Here is a 19,211-nt window from a genome sequence, read left to right on the forward strand (position 1 = left end):
TATATTTCCTGCATGGCAGGTTTTCCAACGACGATTTAACGGAAGTGTGGATTTTAACAGAAACTGGCAGGAATATAAAGATGGATTCGGAAACATGGAAGGAGAATTCTGGCTGGGTGAAAAAACAATTTTGTTTAAACGTGTAAATTGAATTTGACAAAAACTTTAAACAACCCAGGTTTGGAACAAATAAACAGAATGACAAGTGGACAGAACTGCAAACTGAAAATAAAGATGACAGATTTTGATGCCGCAACGGCTTACGCACAGTACAGGTATGATTCCTATTAATAAAATAGTATGCGTTGGGTTCGAACCCATGAAAAAAAACGAGCATCAAATTTATCTGAACTTTAAGAAATAAATGGTATGTAGAAAAATATAGTAAAAATACAATTTAACGTCATAACCTACTGTCGGTGGAAATATGTGTGCGAGATTATCCGGTTTCGCCGCTCTTCCTGAGAGTGGAAAAACGCTGCTCCTACTAGGCGTGTAAAAAGTGGCACACCTCCACTTGGTGAAAAAGAGCTTCTCGCCTACACAAAAAATACACATTAGTTGGGAAAGTGCTAAAATGTATTGACAAAAAGTTCAATACGTCACAGTATAAAGTTACTGGGTCGGTTCAACGCACAACTTTTTTCCTTGTGTCACGCTGGTAAATAGGAAAATGGCAGCCAATGATTTATTATGGCTAATAACAACAAACTGTTTTCATTGGACAAACGTTTCAACCCTAAAAATCCACTTACACTTTATAAATTAATTCGCTTCTCCGCAATCAGCAATCAAACGCTGTTGTTTATTTTATGGCGGTGTATTTATTCTCGGAAACATATTAAACTTCGGACAAACAATTGCAACTTGTCATAGCTAACTATGTTTGCTAGATTAGGGGTGTCAAACTCGTGGGGTTCGGGGGCCACATTGCAGTTTGGAAAATATGCCGAGGGCCGCATGTGATTTTTAATCTAGTTTCATACACTTAAACAACCTTTTCGCTTTGACGGCCGCATTACAGATCCTTATTTCACCAACAGCCGCCAATTATCTGCTGGTTTTTGTTTAAAAATTACAGGTTTATATCATATATATACACCAACTATTGACGCCGCAAAAGCCCAGATTAATTTCCAACTTGTTGCACAGATTGAACTGCACAATGTGAAGATCAGTTTTAACTGTTTATTATGTCATAATCTATATTGTGACGCCTTTCCTACCCGTTTTTTCGCATTGTTTGCACAAAAAAGGCTTACAAAAAGTCTGACGCATATAGGCTGGTAATACTGTTTTTCGTAACACAAAATCTGTTGAGGGCAGTTTGAAAATCAAAAGTTTTGGCAAAGGAGTTGTAATTACATCACGGCCGTCAGTACATATAACTTAGTTTAATGTGCCCGTACGGCCGCAGGTTGTATACCCTTGACTGAAACGGTTTAATTACTACCGTTTATATTTATAACATATGAATTTGTGTTTATAAATTACATTTCGGTAAATGTGTGTTCAAATAATAGCTTTCACTTTGAAAAGTAAGAAAAATTAGGAATAATTAGATAAAAATCTGACAAAATTGTTGTTGTGTCGTGGGCCGCATTGGAGGGCTTTGCGGGCCGCGAGTTTGACATGCCTGTGTTAGATGATATTCAACACCATCCCAAGCAAAACTAATAAAATGTCTTTCGCAAGACTTTTGCCTGTAGCACCACAAAACTTCTTGTCAATTCGATCGTTAGTTAATTTATTTCCTTTCGTGAGAAGTCTTTTAAAACAAGGATGGATTTCGTTAATTCGTTAGCGACAAAGTATTTCCTTTTCACATTCGAAATTATCGTTATTTCGCATAACAAGTCTTTGTATAATACGTGTTAAGTAACACCGTCATATGAAGGTTTAAAATATTAAAAATGAAAACTAAGTAGGGAAATTCAATTAACTGTTTTGGTCATAATTTTTAAACCTTACCTTTGCAGACTGAATCTTTGATTTTAGCCTATATTTTTTTGTTTTGTTAATGATTATTCCGTTATTTCTCTGTTCAATAATTACACGGCGTTGAATTGTTTGTTTTCTAAAACGACTGTATTTTAATAAGAATATCCATTTACAAGAAAAATCACATTTAAGTTTTTCCACTCACAGGAGGAACTGCGAAACCGGGAAGAAACAGCGCACCTCCAACAAAATGTTTTTCAACTTTTCTTTGTTTTCACAACTCGAAATCGTTTTCCGCACTAGGGCACATAACAGTCTAATGGGGTCATAAATATAAAAACTAAAATGAACAGTTACGTGTAAACTTCTATTGTTTTTATAAAGACACAAAGTGTTGGTGTAGTTTTTCAGTATATGTTTAATGAAGTTAACCACTCGAACCGGTTCGCGGGTTCGGGTGCAGTTCTGGTTCGACTGGTTTAAACCTCGTTTTCATAAAACGTGGAAAAACAAAAACCTGAAGGAAAACAAAATGTGTTTTGTTCAGTGAAAGGGGAGCCATAATAAACACAAATAACACCAACAATGTGTTTTGTTTTCGCAGTTCGTTTGCAATCGACGACGAATCAGACAATTATCGTTTACATGTTTCTTGCTACAGTGGAACAGCTGGTGACAGTTTGGCATATCAGAACGGAAGGCAATTCACCACCAAAGATCGGGATAATGATTGGTAAATACAGTTTATGTTCATAAGTATACAAATATTTCCGCATTGTCAAATGAACAAGATTATTTTTGTTTCATTGTAAGTTTGTTTTATGACGTCATATTGCAAGACAAAAACAATTGCGCTAATTAATTGCACGGAAATGATATAAAATCAACGGGCAAAAATACAAAATACGAATCCTTAAAAAAAATTTGACTAAATTTGGAAAACCCGATTTAATAAAGAAAAAAATCCCAACTGCAGATATTGAATAAAAAAAAATGCAAAATTATTTTTTACTAATTTTTTTAAAAACTGAGCAAATAAAAAAATCTCCACAGCACATAAAACGACTCACTCGTATGTTTTATAATCGAGTTTAAAATCGTTTATTAAAAAATACCAAAAATAAAAGTAGTTGCGTGTGACGCCGTATGACGTTTGGTAGTTCCCGTGTGACGTCATACAATCATTAAACCAGCTTGTGTGATGTCACAACTGATAAAGTAATGGCGCTATTGGTTGAAACACACGACTAAATATTGCACTATGTGTTTGTGTAGTTTGTATCGAGGTTAAGTTTTATTGGAATATTACATTGTGACACAGGAGGTATGGAGACAACTGTGCACTTCTTCACGGCGCTGACGGTGGATGGTGGTATAATAGTTGTTACTATTCTAAACTCAACGCTGAATGGGGAAGAGGAGGTAACGACCGCAACATGATCTGGTATCACTGGAAAGGGGGTAGGGAAGCGTTTAAAGAATCAACGATGATGTTTAAATGCGAATAAAATCAACATTTCACTTCCAAAGATGAAATATGGACTTTTATTGATTTTCCCGTATCAGTGTAAATTACGTAAATACAATTACCCTGTTAAATAAATTGCTCAAATTTTGCTAAAATAAAAATTCGCATAATTCTACCTTGTAACCGTTAGTGAGTAGGATTTACAAAAAAGTTTTTTCTCCAAAAGTGGTTTCACCCATTTTCTGCAAAGTAATTTAAATGTAAATATATATGCAGATAAACCGTGATTTTATTACTAACAATTGAAATACGTGTAAAAATGTTTGTATTAAAAACATTGATTTGATTTTGTGAATACAATACACGGCTTAATCAGCACTTGTTGAATTGTATTTGGAGATTTTTTGGATAGAAAAGACAGAATAAGCAGAAGTTAACAAACTTTAATTCAAAATTTCAACTTACTGCACACAAATCACGTAGCTCTGGGAAAGTTAGAAAGCGCCGCAGAAACTAAAGTTAAGCCATTAAGCCAAGTGTTCGACAATTGTAAAAATTGTCGAGTCATCTTCAATCGGTTGCCCTGGTAACGGAGAAATGGTTTGTAACATTGTTGCCATGGTTACGAAAGTTGAAACCGACTTTGTCACTCTTGTCATGGAAACAAATGCAAAGCATCATTTGCTTTCACACCGTTGTCATGGTAACACCGTTTATTCCTCGGCTGCCCTAGCAACAAAGGGTAGAACGTTATTTCTAACTGGGTCGTCATGACAACGGATGTGGCGCGTGTGCTGTGGTTGACTTCCGTACAATGTTGCGCGGATCAACCGTCGCCAAAGGGGGTCACGAGTTATTTGCAGGGAAGCCACGAGTGTGGGCTCAATAGAAAAAGCAAAAAAATACGCCATTTTTATTGAGGCGTAGCCTCTTTTTCGAAAGGCTTTTCCAACGTAATACACAGAATTGCGTTTGTGTTGCAAATATTATATCAACTTAACTTGCTTGAGGCTGAAAAATCACTAAACTATAATAAACTTCAGCGATTTTGTCACTAACGCTGATTTGCCGTTCTTTGTTATGATGCTAAACACAAACAACTTCCACATATGTGGTCATTGTATACCGGTTGCGTGTTTCAAGAAATTAATACTTATGCTAATACATTCTAAACTTAACCTTATCTAAACTCTGCCTTATCATTATACGATGTTCAGAGGATTTTGTGTCGAGTACCGAGCATCAAAAACCCCGCTGCTCGGTACCTATCTCTAATAAATACTGTCAAGTTGTAGTTTTTTTAAAAATACCTTTTGAGCCTGCTCGATCGCTGAAATCTTTCATTGGCAAATGTCGAATCAATTTCACTGCTTCGTCTGGCAGAATTTCATCTCCTTCAGGCCACTCAATGTCTGCAACGTGAAAAACAAATGAATAACAAAATGTCTGGTGAAACATTTTGACAAATTCATTAAAATAACGAACCAAGACTTTCAACCACTCATAAGTTGGTGACGTCAGAATTATGACGTGTTCTTTACACTTAAGCCAAAGATAAATCAAGTGCATTTGCGGTTACATGACCAAAGCGGGTTAGCATCTGTTTTATGCGACTAATCATCCACAGCAACAGAAAGTCGAATCACAAGCACCGTTGCCTACCTCGTATGCTGCACATGTCAGCTTAATAGCAGGGGATCGCCAGTTTGACCATCAGCTAACAACTCCAAATATATATACTTCTTTTGTCAGTCGTGTAGCATTCGTACAGGCCAGCAATACAGTATTGTACAAATCACAGCACACCAGGTCTGAAAAATAGCGACATGAATGACTTTTCGCAGGCAAACCACTAAGCCTGTAGCTCAAATGGTGATTTACCAAGGTTTTACACCAACCTGATCGAAACCAATTTGGGGAAACGTCACTCCGCAAAACTGTGCACTTTGTCAAAGCAATCACAGTCTTTAAACTCACAGAGTCTGTCTGTTTATCTGCTGGGGTCGCTTGTTGTGCAGCAGGACTTCCAGGCGGCGAACCAACCACTTCATCCATCTTGGAAACCTACACAAAAGTAAACAAACTTAAATAAAAACATTTACAGATATAACATCAATAAAATATCTGATATTAAGCTATTGTGATTATTAAATTATATGCAGCAAGAGATTTTTAAAGTAGGTCACTAATTACTTGTTTTTGTTGAGTCTTGTATTGTTGAGGGGTTTGTCTCAAGACCAGAAAAAAATAATGGCTTATGATAAATTGAAGGCAAAAGCATTTAGCGAACAAAATAAGAGCTTAAACTTAAAACTTGTTCAACTATGTTCCGGGCAAAGCAACAATATCTTTACCTGTTCCTCTTCTCCACTTCCTCTACGAGCTCATCAGTTGAACAACCAGGATCAGACTTTTGATGACGTCCTCTTGACAATCGACATCCAGCAATCCTCCGACAACCACCGGGAGGCATGAGGGATTCACCTGTCAGTGAAGAAGGAAATTTAACAGTTGGCAAATTGTGACAAATCGTTATTTCAAAATAGTGTTGGCAGTTTTAAGGTTGGTTAAAAAACAAATTCAAGCTTTTTAGTCCACCACTCGACAAAACAACAGGTGTTTTGGGTCGTCAAAAGTTGTTAGGGTTGGGTGAGATTAATTGTGGTTTCGATTTAAATTTGCTTTTTTGCACAGACCTTTATATTTGCAAAATACAATAGTGAAATGTCGCTTATTTATCCTAATAGGACTTGCTCGACCAAACGCAAAAAATGTCCAAAAACTGAGTAAAGATTGAAATACTGGTAATATATTTCGCACCCCCTTCTGTTTGTGTACTTCATGGTTATAAGGGCAACTTAACCCAAGTTTGAACTTTAACCAGCAAAATTTACTTACGTTGCCGGAAGCATCAAGTCTATCAGAGTGGAGGATTGGTGATTAGGAATAATAGTTACCAACTGTCATTGTATTTGCTTCATGCAGCACATGGACCAGCAGAGCTAATTCATTAAGAATGAATTTTAAAATGTTGTAAATTAATTAGAAAAAATGATTTTATGTCATTGATGTTCAAATGGTATTTTGTTGATGGATCCAAAATTTTGTACATGAACGATTTTAATGCTAGTCTTAGTTGCAGATAAACATTATATTCAAAAAAAAGGTAAAACTTTGCAAGGCCATATGACGCAGGTTTGTCAATAAACCTAAATTCGAGTGGTGGTTTGTTTGGAGAAATATTTATTGATTTTCTAATTCTTTTTTACCAATCAACACCCAATCACACAGCAGACTTCTAACCAGCACTTCACCAAAAATACACAGACGTGATGTTTGATTTTGTGCGCTCGTTTTATTTTATAGCCACAGAACATAGGTATTATATTGTCCAAACTACTAAGACTGGAGCATGTAGCACCATATATCTACCATATACAGGACAAGAATAAATATTTCATCCCAGGTTTGCAACAACATGCTTAAGACCCTACATGAATGTGTTTGTGTGTTGCAATTACATTTACTAACACAGATCAGTACATCTTAACCTCAGTTTTGATGGAAGCTGTCATTTCTCAATCATATCACACACAAATGGGAAAATCCTACCTCAGCAAAAACCAGTCCATAGATGTTTCGTTTCGTCTGAATTTGCCAATTGGGTTGTAACATTGACTTTGTCGTTTGATATTAATGTCTTCGTGATCTACTCTACTTTTTTCCAGCAAAACATTAAGGGATTGAAGTAGACGGGCAACCTAAACATTGCAACAAAGATTAGGATCTTGAAATAATACCTGTTTATCAATCTTTTACGTGACTCAAGTGGATATAAAGGGATGTAAATGTTTTGGCCCCTTCATACCACTGATGATGGCAAAAGCATTTTAAAAAATAAAGTATGTCACTTTTTAAGTCTATTTGGGCCGTTGTTATCCTTATTAGAAGTGTTTCACAAGATACTTACTTTTGCTGAGTCATCTTATGTTTTATAGCTAAAATACCACAACAAATGCCTGGGCTTCGAGTTCCAGGATTAGAAAGTGAATATTGAACCTTATTCTAAACAATTCTCATGTTTTCAAACTAAAGGATACTAATGCTTCATTAGAGTAGAGAGTTTAAATATGCATAAAAATTGCTCACCTAAAACAGAATCAGTCAAGTCCATCCTGATGACTTTTCTCCCATAAATTCTGTATGTGTTTGATAACCAAGCCGACCATCAGAGTAACAAAACAGTTGTAACAAATATTCACATCTCTCCATCAGTTTTAGCAACACATCCCTCCAATGGTAGTTTCAGTTTCGGTCAAATTCTAAAATTAAACATAATTAAAGACAACTTTACTGTGTGTTATAAAACACCAAAATAGATTCCAATGCAGTGTTTTTTAACTTTGTCGAGCTTGCAAACCGATCACATTTTTAACCAAGTTTTACAGGTCTGTGGTTTTATATAATCTAAACAAATCTCTTTTGTTTTTTTATTTTACTGTTTAAAGTCTTAATGTAGATATATATCATGGCAAATTACAAATATTTTATCTGAAACTCATCAAACACCTGATGCACCAGCAGTTAAGGAACACCATGTCAAGGAGCATCATGACTGTTATGTTTCACTACCTCCAAAGTAATTAATTCATATTAACCTTTTTGCAGTCCATCCACTGATTTGTTTATTCTTGTCATTTTGGTAATATCCACTGATTCTCATCTTCCTCTATAAAAGCATACTCTGTGGCACCGGAACGAACATGGTGATGAAGAAACTGATATTTCGTATTGACTAGTGATATAACATTCATGTGAAGGTAATCCAAATGGGCCAGGGATGCCAAAAGTGGGGCAGTGATCCAAGAACCGACCAAACACGGAAGTTTTTCACCTGTTTAACAACGTAACTTGTTAATAGTGTTGTGGTTTTACAAGGCAAAGAAAGTATTATTGCAGAAGAAGCAAAGATTACACAATTTTCACACAAAAATCCCAAATTTAATATGACAGATATTAATATGAGAGTTACATTTGTTCTTTACAAGCTTGCTAGAAAGCCAGGATGAATTTTTAATCCCTTTAATTCAATGCTTAACAATAAGTCAATAAGTTAGAGTTGTATAAAATGTGGCAGTACAGCAGCTTGTCCCAATAGATAAAAGTTTATGCAGTCAGAGCATCTTTTAAAATGCACATACTGGTGACCGTGATATATATTTAATAAACCATGTAGTGATACAATTGCTTTTGCAGCATTTGGCTTCTTAAGTAACAGATTTCAAGGTCTCAAAACATACATATTACATTCTTAAGAGATAACATGTAGCAATACGTTGTGATGTGACAAACTGTTAGAAGCAAGTCGTTGAGTTGTCTTTGAACCAAGTTACATATCTATCTGTACTTTTATGCGTCAGTAAATGGGATATTGGAAGATAATCCTATTTCCTTAAAACTGCAATTTTCAAAAACATAGGCACACTGGTGGCCGCTGTTGAAATAGGGATCTTATATGTGGGCATATATAGTTAAAAAGTTGTGCATGCTTGCGCTACCTACATACCTGCACATGTAGGAGAAACATTGTGTTGTTGCCATGGACATACTGCGTGAATGGCATTGAGTAAACACTCTTTAGAGAAACCTGGGTTATATAAAAAGATGTATATGTGAATGAGGGACAGAGACTTTACAAATGTTTCTATAATAAGGTGGAATACGACAATAAATTCTAAGCTTCCCCCCATACACCAATATTATATGTAGGATTGGCAAGGCAGTCAATTGACCGTAATTGATCGGTTGACTGGCTTGCCAATCCCACTCTATTTGACCGGTCAAATACTATTATTAATTTCAAAAATTGAAGTGTAATAAATTGTCTTGGGCTTGCTTTTTGGTTGTTGGAAACGGTAAAATATTCTAAACGCCCTGGAGTAGCAAAGTTTAGGACATACTTTTTTATTAATATGTGGTTTAAAATTTAGTATATATGTACTTTGTTCATCAGAAATAAATGCCCAAAACATTTAGGTGAAACGTTTACAGTTAAGATCTGCAGCGCAATTACAAAAACATCAATAACTTCTAGCACAGTTTCTACATAAATAAAAATCAGGTATAATTTGTCTATGGAAAAAGGTAGTTTACTTATGTCATTGCATATTTACTTCGGCATTGCAGCTGTGTAAACTTGAAGGCCTACAGTATCTTTTTCTGTAATTGTTAAAAAAAATGTTTGTAGATATTTGGCTTATAATTGGCCTAAATAGATTTTGTGGATTAACTTTAGGTCAAGCCGATTTTTGGAATAATTTATATGTACAAGCCAAGCTTTTATTTATTCCTTATTTTTTTCAAGAATGAGAATAGCACAACAATATAAATTGTGACTTTAAGAAGAACTAGAAGAGTGGCTTTCTGATATACTTCCATATATTCTATACGATATTTACCAATTAACTATACACATCATTTGATCTACACATATGATTTAAACAAAAACTGATGGGTCCCCACACGCGCGTTTGTGCGGATTTGCAGTAAACAAATGTTGCGGTGATTTTTACACTCTTTAAGGACAAATTTTTAGAAAGCATTAACCCAACAATAAAGAAAAATTGTTCGTATTCTTTTTGCACTATTATTGTCATGTAATTACAAAATTAAAAAAACGTAACAAAGACTTAAATCTAATCTCTTGCTTTGACCCAGATATAGTCCTCCAAGGTCGGGTTTTTAAGACAATTTTTTTCTAGAAAGCTGTAACAGTTGTGTTACAGATAGTTTAAATTAAAAAGCAATTTGCTACAAGTGTATACATAACAAATTGTTTTTCATTTAACTTTGTTTCGCAAAACGAGTACCGTTGACCTGTAGTAACCTCTCAGGGTGCACACGCCAAACGACTGTTTGACCTTTTGACACCGTTTTCAATAGCACGCCGTCATTCGTGTTCAACAATACTGTTAAGCCTAATTTATACATGCCTTGAGTATTGACTCTTAAATTGATTGTCAAAAAAACGCTACGTTATGAAGAAAGTCCTGAGCTGTGTTTGTAATACCGGCGGCCAACCGGACAGCGAGCATTTAAAAAAAAAACTTATTTGGCAAAAAAGTCAAGTTAATTTTTTCATCTTAATTTTCATTAACAAAGTTTTTCTTGACATATACAAAACAGAAGAACGGTTATTAGGCTTAAATCACGTCATAGGTGTGAAACCTTCGCCAAAACTAAAAATGTGAGTGATAACTTAATAAAACGACATAGCATTGCTGTGCAAAACAGCTGATTCACTGAAACGACGTCTCGTAAAACGTCTGTCCGACGTCAAGCTGAGCCCTCCCGCTATCAAAAACCAGTGAGTTACTCTCTTGGTACTTCTGCCTACAGTGTCTTTCTTGACCAAACGAGCGTTAGACACATTTATGTTTCGGGGGCCTGTGGGTGAATCTCTGGGTCATACGGGGTCAAAATTCACATGGACCATCTTTAGACCAATATCTGTAATGTGTGTAAATTTGAAGAAGTTTGAACCATTCTTTCTTGACCAAAACGTGGGAACAATAGCCGCGCTAAAAATTTCACGTTTTGGGGGGGCTGTGGGTGAACCGAGGGATCAAACGGGGTCAAAATTCACATGGACCATCTTTAGACCAATATCTGTAATGTGTGTAAATTTGAAAAAGTTTGAACCATTTTTTCTTGACCAAAGCGTGGGAACAATAGCCGCGCTAAAAATTTCACGTTTTGGGGGGGCTGTGGGTGAACCGAGGGATCAAACGGGGTCAAAATTCACATGGACCATCTTTAGACCAATATCTGTAATGTGTGTAAATTTGAAAAAGTTTGAACCATTCTTTCTTGACCAAAACGTGGGAACAAATCTGCAATAGAAAGAAAAAAAGAAAAAAGAAAAAAGAAAAAAAGAAAAAAAAATGAGCAAGTTTTGCAGCTATATCTCAATCAAAGTTAGACAATCTGGTGTATATAGAATATTGTAAGAACTTAGTTTGCAAATGTAATTATTGAATAAAAATACGGACACACTGAAAATATAGAAATAAAATATGACACACTGAAAGGGCCATTGGTAAAATAAGGACATGCGATGTAGTCGAAAAATGTTGTGTTATAATATAATATAAACTGAACATTTTCTATTTCACAAACGAATTTACAAGAGTTAAAACCTGATATATCCATTGCTTATGGTTTATAACAAGGTTCAACTTCAAATTGTTAACTAATACTGCAATTTAATTGTAAGTATTTGACTATTATTTGACGAATTTGACGAGTATTTGGCCAGTCAAGTGACCAGATTTTATTTGATTGGTCAAATATCCAACCCTAGTATAACATGATGAACAGAAATAGTTCCTTTAAAAACTATTAAATCTATATGCACAGTAAGTGTAAATATGCCTAAGAAGTGATACAATGCAAAACAGCAGTAAGTTATATCTGACAGTTATTCATCATATCTCCACTACACAACAAAAATGCAACATATAATATGAACTAAATTCAATAAATTCATACAAACCTGTTTATTCTTTTTAACTGCATCCACTGCTTTGTAAATTATTGACATGGTCACACATGTTTCATTTTTAGGCTTGATGTTTAACTCAGCCAGAATTAAATGGAATAACATTGAGGTAAGGGTGATCCAAATTGGCAGGGGACACCAGAAGTTGGGCAGTAATCCAGGGACAGATCAAACAAGTTAGTTGCCTGCACATATAATGTAACATGCTGCTAATAATAAGTTTTTTGCTAATTAGATAAAAAGAATTACACAATCTGCTGCCAATTAATGTAAATTAAAAATTGATTGTGCATGTTATGGCACCATAATTTCTAAAGTAATGTAATAGTGATTAGGGATGTTCAAAGTAGAATAACGAATCCTTTGGATTCGAATCCAGTTAGATTCGAATCCATTTTTGCCGTTTATATCGGGTAATTGGAACCGATATAAAAGTGTGCTCTCGTCGTTGGCAAAAATGTAAACACATGTGTTACGTTTTTACGTCGACGCCCGGTCGTTGTACCAGTTGCAAAGACGGCAAGTGCATCGTCGCCGTCAAATCAGTGAGCGCTATGCAAAGTTACAAGGCCAAGTCACGAGTCGCTATAACGTCGCTATAACAACGCCATAGCGACGGTTGTGCGTTGGAGGCATAATTAACGCTTAGCGCACTTGTTACGCATCTGATCACGTGATTATGCTTATGTCATTAAATGACATACCGGTGACTTTTTGCAACGTCTTACCAGCATCTAATAGTTTCCGACTTTTTTCGGACACAACAAAAATTTAACGGTCATGGCGTTAGGCAGCGATTGGAAGCATGGGATTTTCTGTCAATATCGCAAAAACAGTGATGGCATCCCGTAACATATGACGATTTGGTCAAACATAAAAATGTAGTGAGTAAACGCTACAAAGTTCATGTTTTGTGTTGCAAAATCGCTGGTAGTTTGGAATTTAAAATCACCAAATGTCCCAGCTTTACATCACCCAATGTTTTAACTTTGCTAGGGTGCCTGCTTTTGCAGTTGTTTTAGGTTAACAAACGTTATATATTTGTACACTAGGGAGTCTATGTCAGTCCTCTACCATCAACAAATCAAATTATCACAGCATGCTTAAAACATACTTACTTCTACTAAAGGCAATAATAATCACGAAATAAAATGGTAAAAGTTATTTTTAACCTCATGCTCATTTTCTGGTTTAGTGGATTTTAGGTCATTTAGTTTCAATGCAGTTGTGCAAAGATTTTCCCAGTGTTTTTCTTTGTTTGGGTTGGTTCTTTTTTAAATTACAATTGAAAAATATGTTCTATAATGTTATAAACTGCTCTACTTTAGTTGTAGTCAAGATTAATGATTGGTCAGTCAAAAATAATATAAGAATTGGATTCGATATTCTAGATTCGCATCAATTATTCTAGAATAGCCAATTATTCTACTTTGAACATCCCTAATAGTGATGAGTGTCAACTTTCAGGAAAGGGCTTAGTGCTTACGCTCTGACATCTTCAACAAAATCAAGCTTTAAACCAACACACAAGCAAACCGTACATTGTGTTAATTTATCCAGTAATTAACTAATTGACTTCACCAAAGTTTGCCCCCAAACTCAAAAAATAGTTGCCTAAAATCTGGGATGCGCATTATGCATGGGTACAACAATTTGTGAAGAAAATCTCCCTTGAAATAAAACTTGAAATCACACCTTTCTTCTTGTTTGTTGTCAATCGCGCCATGGGCGGCCGCAGGAAAAAAAAGGGGAGGGCAAAACTATCGTCACATCGCCGTTCAATAATCGGTATTTCAGAACAAAAATCTGACTGTGCTACTCATTCTTGCCAATCCCAATGTACCAAAATAATACAATAAACACAATATTAAACATCACTGAAGTATGTGGTAGGTTGACAAATACTTTTTAACGGAAGTAGGATTTACATTGACGAACCTTATCAGATGTAACAAATACAGTGAAGATATCACATAATGCCAGTTTGACACATCCATCAATGACGTAATAATATGCTTGTTACCGAACTATTGTTAAGTAATAATGTTCGATTCACTTAATTTGTTGTTAAACCTTATTCTGTTCTGTTACAGTTACACTTGTAATAAAGGGGTGAGACCCAGGGCTTCTTCAATTTAAGTTTCAGAAATAGTTTTTGTATCACACTGTGTGAATGTTTATTGTGTTTTGTTTTAAGTTGCGATTCTGCGACCGTTTGCGTTTTTCTTTTTTCCAGGGGGGGGGGGGGGGCACGTGCCCCCTCTTGCCCCCAGCTGCGGATGCCCATGAATCGCACATCACATTCACATCGTTTGATTCAAGTGTGCAATCCCTAAAGGTGTGTTATTGTCAAATATTGTTTGTTTTTTAATCACCATTGCAGACTGGATATCATATGGAGGCCCCATTACAGTACTATGGTAGTTTAAAAATCGACACGGCGCTAGATATTCAAACTTGGCGGCGGAAATTCAGATCTGATGCACAGATCGCTGCCACAAACGACAAGCCGCACCTTGCAACCAACAAACACTAAAAATCTGACTCGAAGCGCAATTTCCAAATCATCTTGAAACATGAACAACCTTGTTTCCGCATTGTAATATTGTAAAATATTAACCGAATATGGAACATTATCTCGCTTTAAACCGTTTTATAGAAGAAAACAGGTCCCTTCACTTTAAAGTTACGTCATTGGAAAACGACTACATAAACAATTTTATCAGTCTCTTTATGTCAGATGGGCCCCTAAAGAAATACCAGGATGCACGGCAGGGAATTCATCTCCTGGGGTTCGCGGGCCACATTGCAGTTTGGGAATTATGCTGAGGGCAGCATGTGATTTTTAGTCTAGTTTTATACACTTAAACAACCTTTTCGCTGCAACGACCGCATTTCTGATCTTTATTTCACCATCGTCCGCCAATTATCTGCTGGTTTTTGTTTAAAAATTATAGACAAATGGGGTAAAAAAACAATACCCTCACAGCTAAACCAAAAACAAATTTGTAATACTTTCTTTTTCATAAGATGTATTTATTCTGTGCCTAAACAGTCAGCCTTAAATCACTCTCCGATTTTGTTTTTAGGCAATGTTCTGCTGGTTGAAACAACGGTAGAAAAATTTGTATGTTAAAAAGTCTTCAACAACCTTTAAAAACTTTCCTGCAGATTTTTTATTACAAGTTTGGTGTCAATGACCTTTGTTCTGTGTTGTGTCATAACTATGACCTATTAAACAAATAAGACTCCACTTGGCTAGCTTTCATATTTTTTCAGATATCCTGTTGTTTGTTTTTACCCCAAACTGTTCTATAGGAATGGGGTAATAAAAAACAGTGTATTTTTTGCACACGAAATTTTTTTTGCCCAAATGTTTTTATTTGTCATCTGGAAGTTTAGAAAATAAAAAGTAAGTCCATAAAACATGTACATAAAACCAAAGCTGTACAAAATTGCATTGGGGACCCAGCTTTGGAGGACGTTTTTACCAAAAAGTATATCTGCATTGCTGAAAGTACAAATTTGGGTCCAGGCCTTATGAAATAATGCCAAAAAGTAAGGCAATGGGGGGAATCAATTCATTTTGTGGTAATTCAATCAGTTTTGGACAGAAAATGAAACTTTATTTCAAGAAGTCTGTGGGTTATCTTAAAGTTACGTCATTTGGTCTGTGGGTTATCTTAAAGAAGTCTGTGGGTTATCTTAAAGTTACGTCAATCAAAGGCAATAAATGCAGTGTAATAAAGGTATAAAGCCATGGAAAGTCTTAACACCAATTTAAAAGTGTTTAATTAGTTTACAAACAGTTTGCCAACTGCTGTAAGTCTGGTTTGCAAAATTTTGAAAACAAAGAAATTCATGTGGCTTGTGTTTTTTTTGGCTTATTCATTGCAACAAATGTATTAATGAAATTTCTGTTTATCTTTGACTTTAAAATGGTTCATTAAGTTCATATAATTCAATTAAAGTTCCAACTCCCACCTAATTTTTTTTAAATGGTCCTAATGTCCACTTTTTTTAGCCTGACAATGTTTTTTGTACCTTTTTCAGGTTAAAAAAAAATAGTTTTCGTCAAATATTTTTTGTTTTTTAGTAAAATCAAAAACTTATCACATAACTATAAAAGTAGCCCCATCAGCTTTGTTGGGAAGAAAAACTGACCTTTTGTTGCCTAAAATAAAAGTTTGGCAACAAAGTTTCAAAAAATGTTTTTTTTTACCCCACTTGACTGTACATAAACAAGTCCTAACCCATAAAATCAGTAAACAATGAACCTGATCACATATGGCAAGCAATTTGACTACCTGCCTTTGATGTATTTCTGCTACGTATTTTTTTAAGGATTTTGAGGGATGGAAACAGCGGTGCACAACTTGCGACCATGCAACTGCATGCGGCTGAAAAGACGAATTTATGTGGCAGTGAAAAAAAAACTAAAATCTATGTACTGGTGGCTACGATGTAAATAAAACTATTTTGCTAGCTGTCGGGGTAATTAGGATCTGCCACGTGACTGTCATAGCAAAAAGATTGTGCACCCCTGGCTAAAAACATATATTTGAAGGTTAAAATTTATGTCCAGCAAAATCAACAAAAGGACTCAATAAATAACTCCGGGGCTGCCTAGAGCTTAACATCCCTACTGAAGTTAACAGGTGATAGAATCAATTATTAACGAGTATATATCCAATTGGCAAAAATTGTTAAAGCTTTTACATTTTCAGACTTGCAGCTACTTTACATCAATTAAACTGTATCTACAAGGAACTTGCAGCAAACAATTACATGTTTAGCCTTATTAACCATATAACATCAAAACTTTTCAACAATTCTTGTCCTTTTCAAAATTGTTCAAAAGCGAAATCAGTTTTGTTACTTTTAAAATGAGATCACTGAGCATTTAGCAAGGAATCAGACAAGCTAAAAACGTCATCAGCACCTACACTATGCTCCATTTTTAGCAATTTACTGACTCAATACAACCCTTGTTATGTCATAATTGCTGTTTAGAATACTCAGACAAAACAATAAAAATTACATGGTATAGGGCATACGGGGCCTATTTAATTTAGTTGAGTTAATTTTGCTGAAGCAAATCGTAGCAGCATAATTGCGCTAAAATATTCACTAATAGCTGGGCAATGTTGGGAGGTTAAAAGTGCATTTACTTACATAATGACTAAAAACCACAAAGCACTTGGCTTTGAATATGCAACAGTTCCGACTACTTGGCCAACTGGGTTTAATTTTTTGAACAACAAACCACAACAATGAACTACTGCAGGGATCCGAAACTCCTGGCACACAAAACAATTTGCTAATTCATTTTCACTTTTTGATACAATTTAAATAAATTTGTTGCTGGTTTTCAGTGTATTATAACATGAGTTAAGTTTTAAAAATCCAGGCAACAACTTATTCTGCCTCCTTTTGTTTTGATATTTAAATTAGCTGAGACAATAAACTATTATTACACAGAAAAATGTGGGCAATGCCATTGCCAATTCATTATTATATCACATTGAAATAAGGGGTAATTTGGCAGGTGGCGTTTGAAAGGTTGCTGAACCTTCAAGTTTCATTACGTTTGGCATTTCTGACCTAAAGGGCCAGGATAAAAGAATATAAAAGAAGAAGTCTGTTAGTTGCATACTAGTTGATTGTACAATCCAATTAATTGCATAGAATTTGTGAAACTGTTTAAAAATCATCCAGTTAATCGAATAATAAAGCTCAAAAAATTGGTTATGAGATCATCTAGGTCTCGATTGTGCCAAGGTAAAAATATCAGTTATTCCAAATTCATCTCTGCATTTGATTGCGCCCAAAATATCTGTGATGTTAAAAAAAACTGAATTTGGAATCATTATTCATTGCCATACAAGGTAAATAAAAAACTAGATATAATGTATTTCATATGTCGTTGTACCAATCAATTTCACGAGTACCTTTGACAGAACTGTTTAAAACCCTGCTGTATAGAAATACTGGGAACAGCCGTTTGATTGGTTATGACACATTCAATGGGCCTGGCGTACCATAATTAAAAAAATAAGTTTTCAGTGATCGCTGGTCTCCATGGACGCTTCAAGACTAATCCCAGTATGAATATTTTAACGTTAGCTGATCAATGGTCAAATTGGAGATCCCCTACTACAAAGCTGACATGAACAGCATACAAGAAAGGTAACAGTTCTTGTGATTCAAATTTCGACAGGTTTATCACTGAGTCTGTGTAACTCAGTTGGCAGAGAACAAGTCTCTGGAAAGATTTTTGTCAAGGGTTCAAATCCACTGCATATGGGAATGCATAGAGACCAGCTTGCGTTGAGTTGTCTTTATTTCGCTTGGCAAAAGAAAAAATAGCGACACAATAGCCCTAAAACAATCACCAAGCCGGAAGCTTGATTCGTTTTAATGTGTTTAATGAGCATGGCAAACTTGATTGTGCTTTATATGCTTTTATTCTTAACTTATTCTAAAGCTTCTCAAAAACAATTCGGTTCAGCCCGGGTTTCGTGTCAAAATTCACGACCGTTTACAACTCTGCTGCTATAACATAATTGCTTTGAATCTTAGCCACTGCTTAAATACAACAAATATATACATAGACATCAACAGCACAATAACTGTATAGTGCATGTCAGCTAAAAACTAACATGAAAAAACAGTTACCTTAAAACAGCATCAGAAAGTTGAGATTGCTTCACATAAGTAATAAATCCATATGTGCAGAGCCGAGACATTTGGCTTAATCCACGATCTATTTAACATTATAGAGTTGTTGCAATATTAGGAACAGTTTAAACTAAACCTTGTTCAATAGGTTGCTCGTTGCTGTGAGAAAAAAACAACATATAATAGGTAACAGTTATATTAAATGCAAACATAAAAAAAATTGATAGCAACATTTGTTTCATAAGATTTTTCGGTGTACACTTTCTGTTTATTAGCTTTTCAATATCCAACTACTGAAAATGTAATTTGCGTTTTAAAAACAAAAAAGTTAATATCAAACAAAGATAATTAACATAAAAAATGATTCTAAATTTTCCGCAAACCAACTTTTTTGAGCCACCTGCCATAAAAAGTGCGTATATATTTTAATTAATATTCAAAGAAATAAATGCCGTTTATTGAACCCATCGGAACCATCGTCGACTTAATTCGTCTTCAAGTTGATTGTTGGCGAACAATGGTGTGAGATTTTCCTGGGGTAATCCCCAAATTTTGCCGCGC

The 19,211-nt window shown here is 35.2% G+C and overlaps 1 protein-coding gene and 1 long non-coding RNA gene across 4 annotated transcripts in view; one reads left to right on the forward strand and one right to left on the reverse strand.

Moving 5' to 3' along the window:
* LOC145229711 (angiopoietin-related protein 1-like) overlaps nucleotides 1-3,449 on the forward strand; it is a 3,939-nt gene extending 490 nt beyond the window's left edge. The window contains exons 2-5 of the mRNA XM_080095044.1: nucleotides 20-140; nucleotides 179-275; nucleotides 2,546-2,674; nucleotides 3,263-3,449. Coding sequence (XP_079951170.1) covers nucleotides 20-140; nucleotides 179-275; nucleotides 2,546-2,674; nucleotides 3,263-3,449 — 534 coding nt within the window. The remainder of the gene's footprint in view (nucleotides 1-19; nucleotides 141-178; nucleotides 276-2,545; nucleotides 2,675-3,262) is intronic.
* Nucleotides 2,866-18,804, reverse strand: LOC145230224 (uncharacterized). Of its 3 annotated transcripts, XR_013860602.1 has the most exons (12): nucleotides 18,648-18,804; nucleotides 11,964-12,154; nucleotides 8,976-9,056; nucleotides 8,068-8,303; nucleotides 7,559-7,731; nucleotides 7,022-7,170; nucleotides 6,308-6,411; nucleotides 5,764-5,893; nucleotides 5,387-5,473; nucleotides 5,072-5,220; nucleotides 4,720-4,821; nucleotides 2,866-4,138 (listed from the first exon to the last, which is right to left on the reverse strand). It is a non-coding gene; the product is annotated as an uncharacterized LOC145230224 (long non-coding RNA). The 3 variants fall into 3 exon arrangements; XR_013860600.1 differs by lacking the exon at nucleotides 6,308-6,411 and having other exon boundaries at nucleotides 5,308-5,473; XR_013860601.1 differs by lacking the exons at nucleotides 5,764-5,893; nucleotides 6,308-6,411; nucleotides 7,022-7,170; ... (2 more) ...; nucleotides 11,964-12,154; nucleotides 18,648-18,804 and having other exon boundaries at nucleotides 5,308-5,473; nucleotides 7,559-7,575.
* Between the last annotated feature and the right edge of the window lie 407 nt (nucleotides 18,805-19,211).

Source organism: Phallusia mammillata, chromosome 5 (genome assembly GCF_965637545.1).
Source record: "Phallusia mammillata chromosome 5, kaPhaMamm4.hap1.1, whole genome shotgun sequence".
In the NCBI taxonomy this organism is placed as follows: domain Eukaryota; kingdom Metazoa; phylum Chordata; class Ascidiacea; order Phlebobranchia; family Ascidiidae; genus Phallusia; species Phallusia mammillata.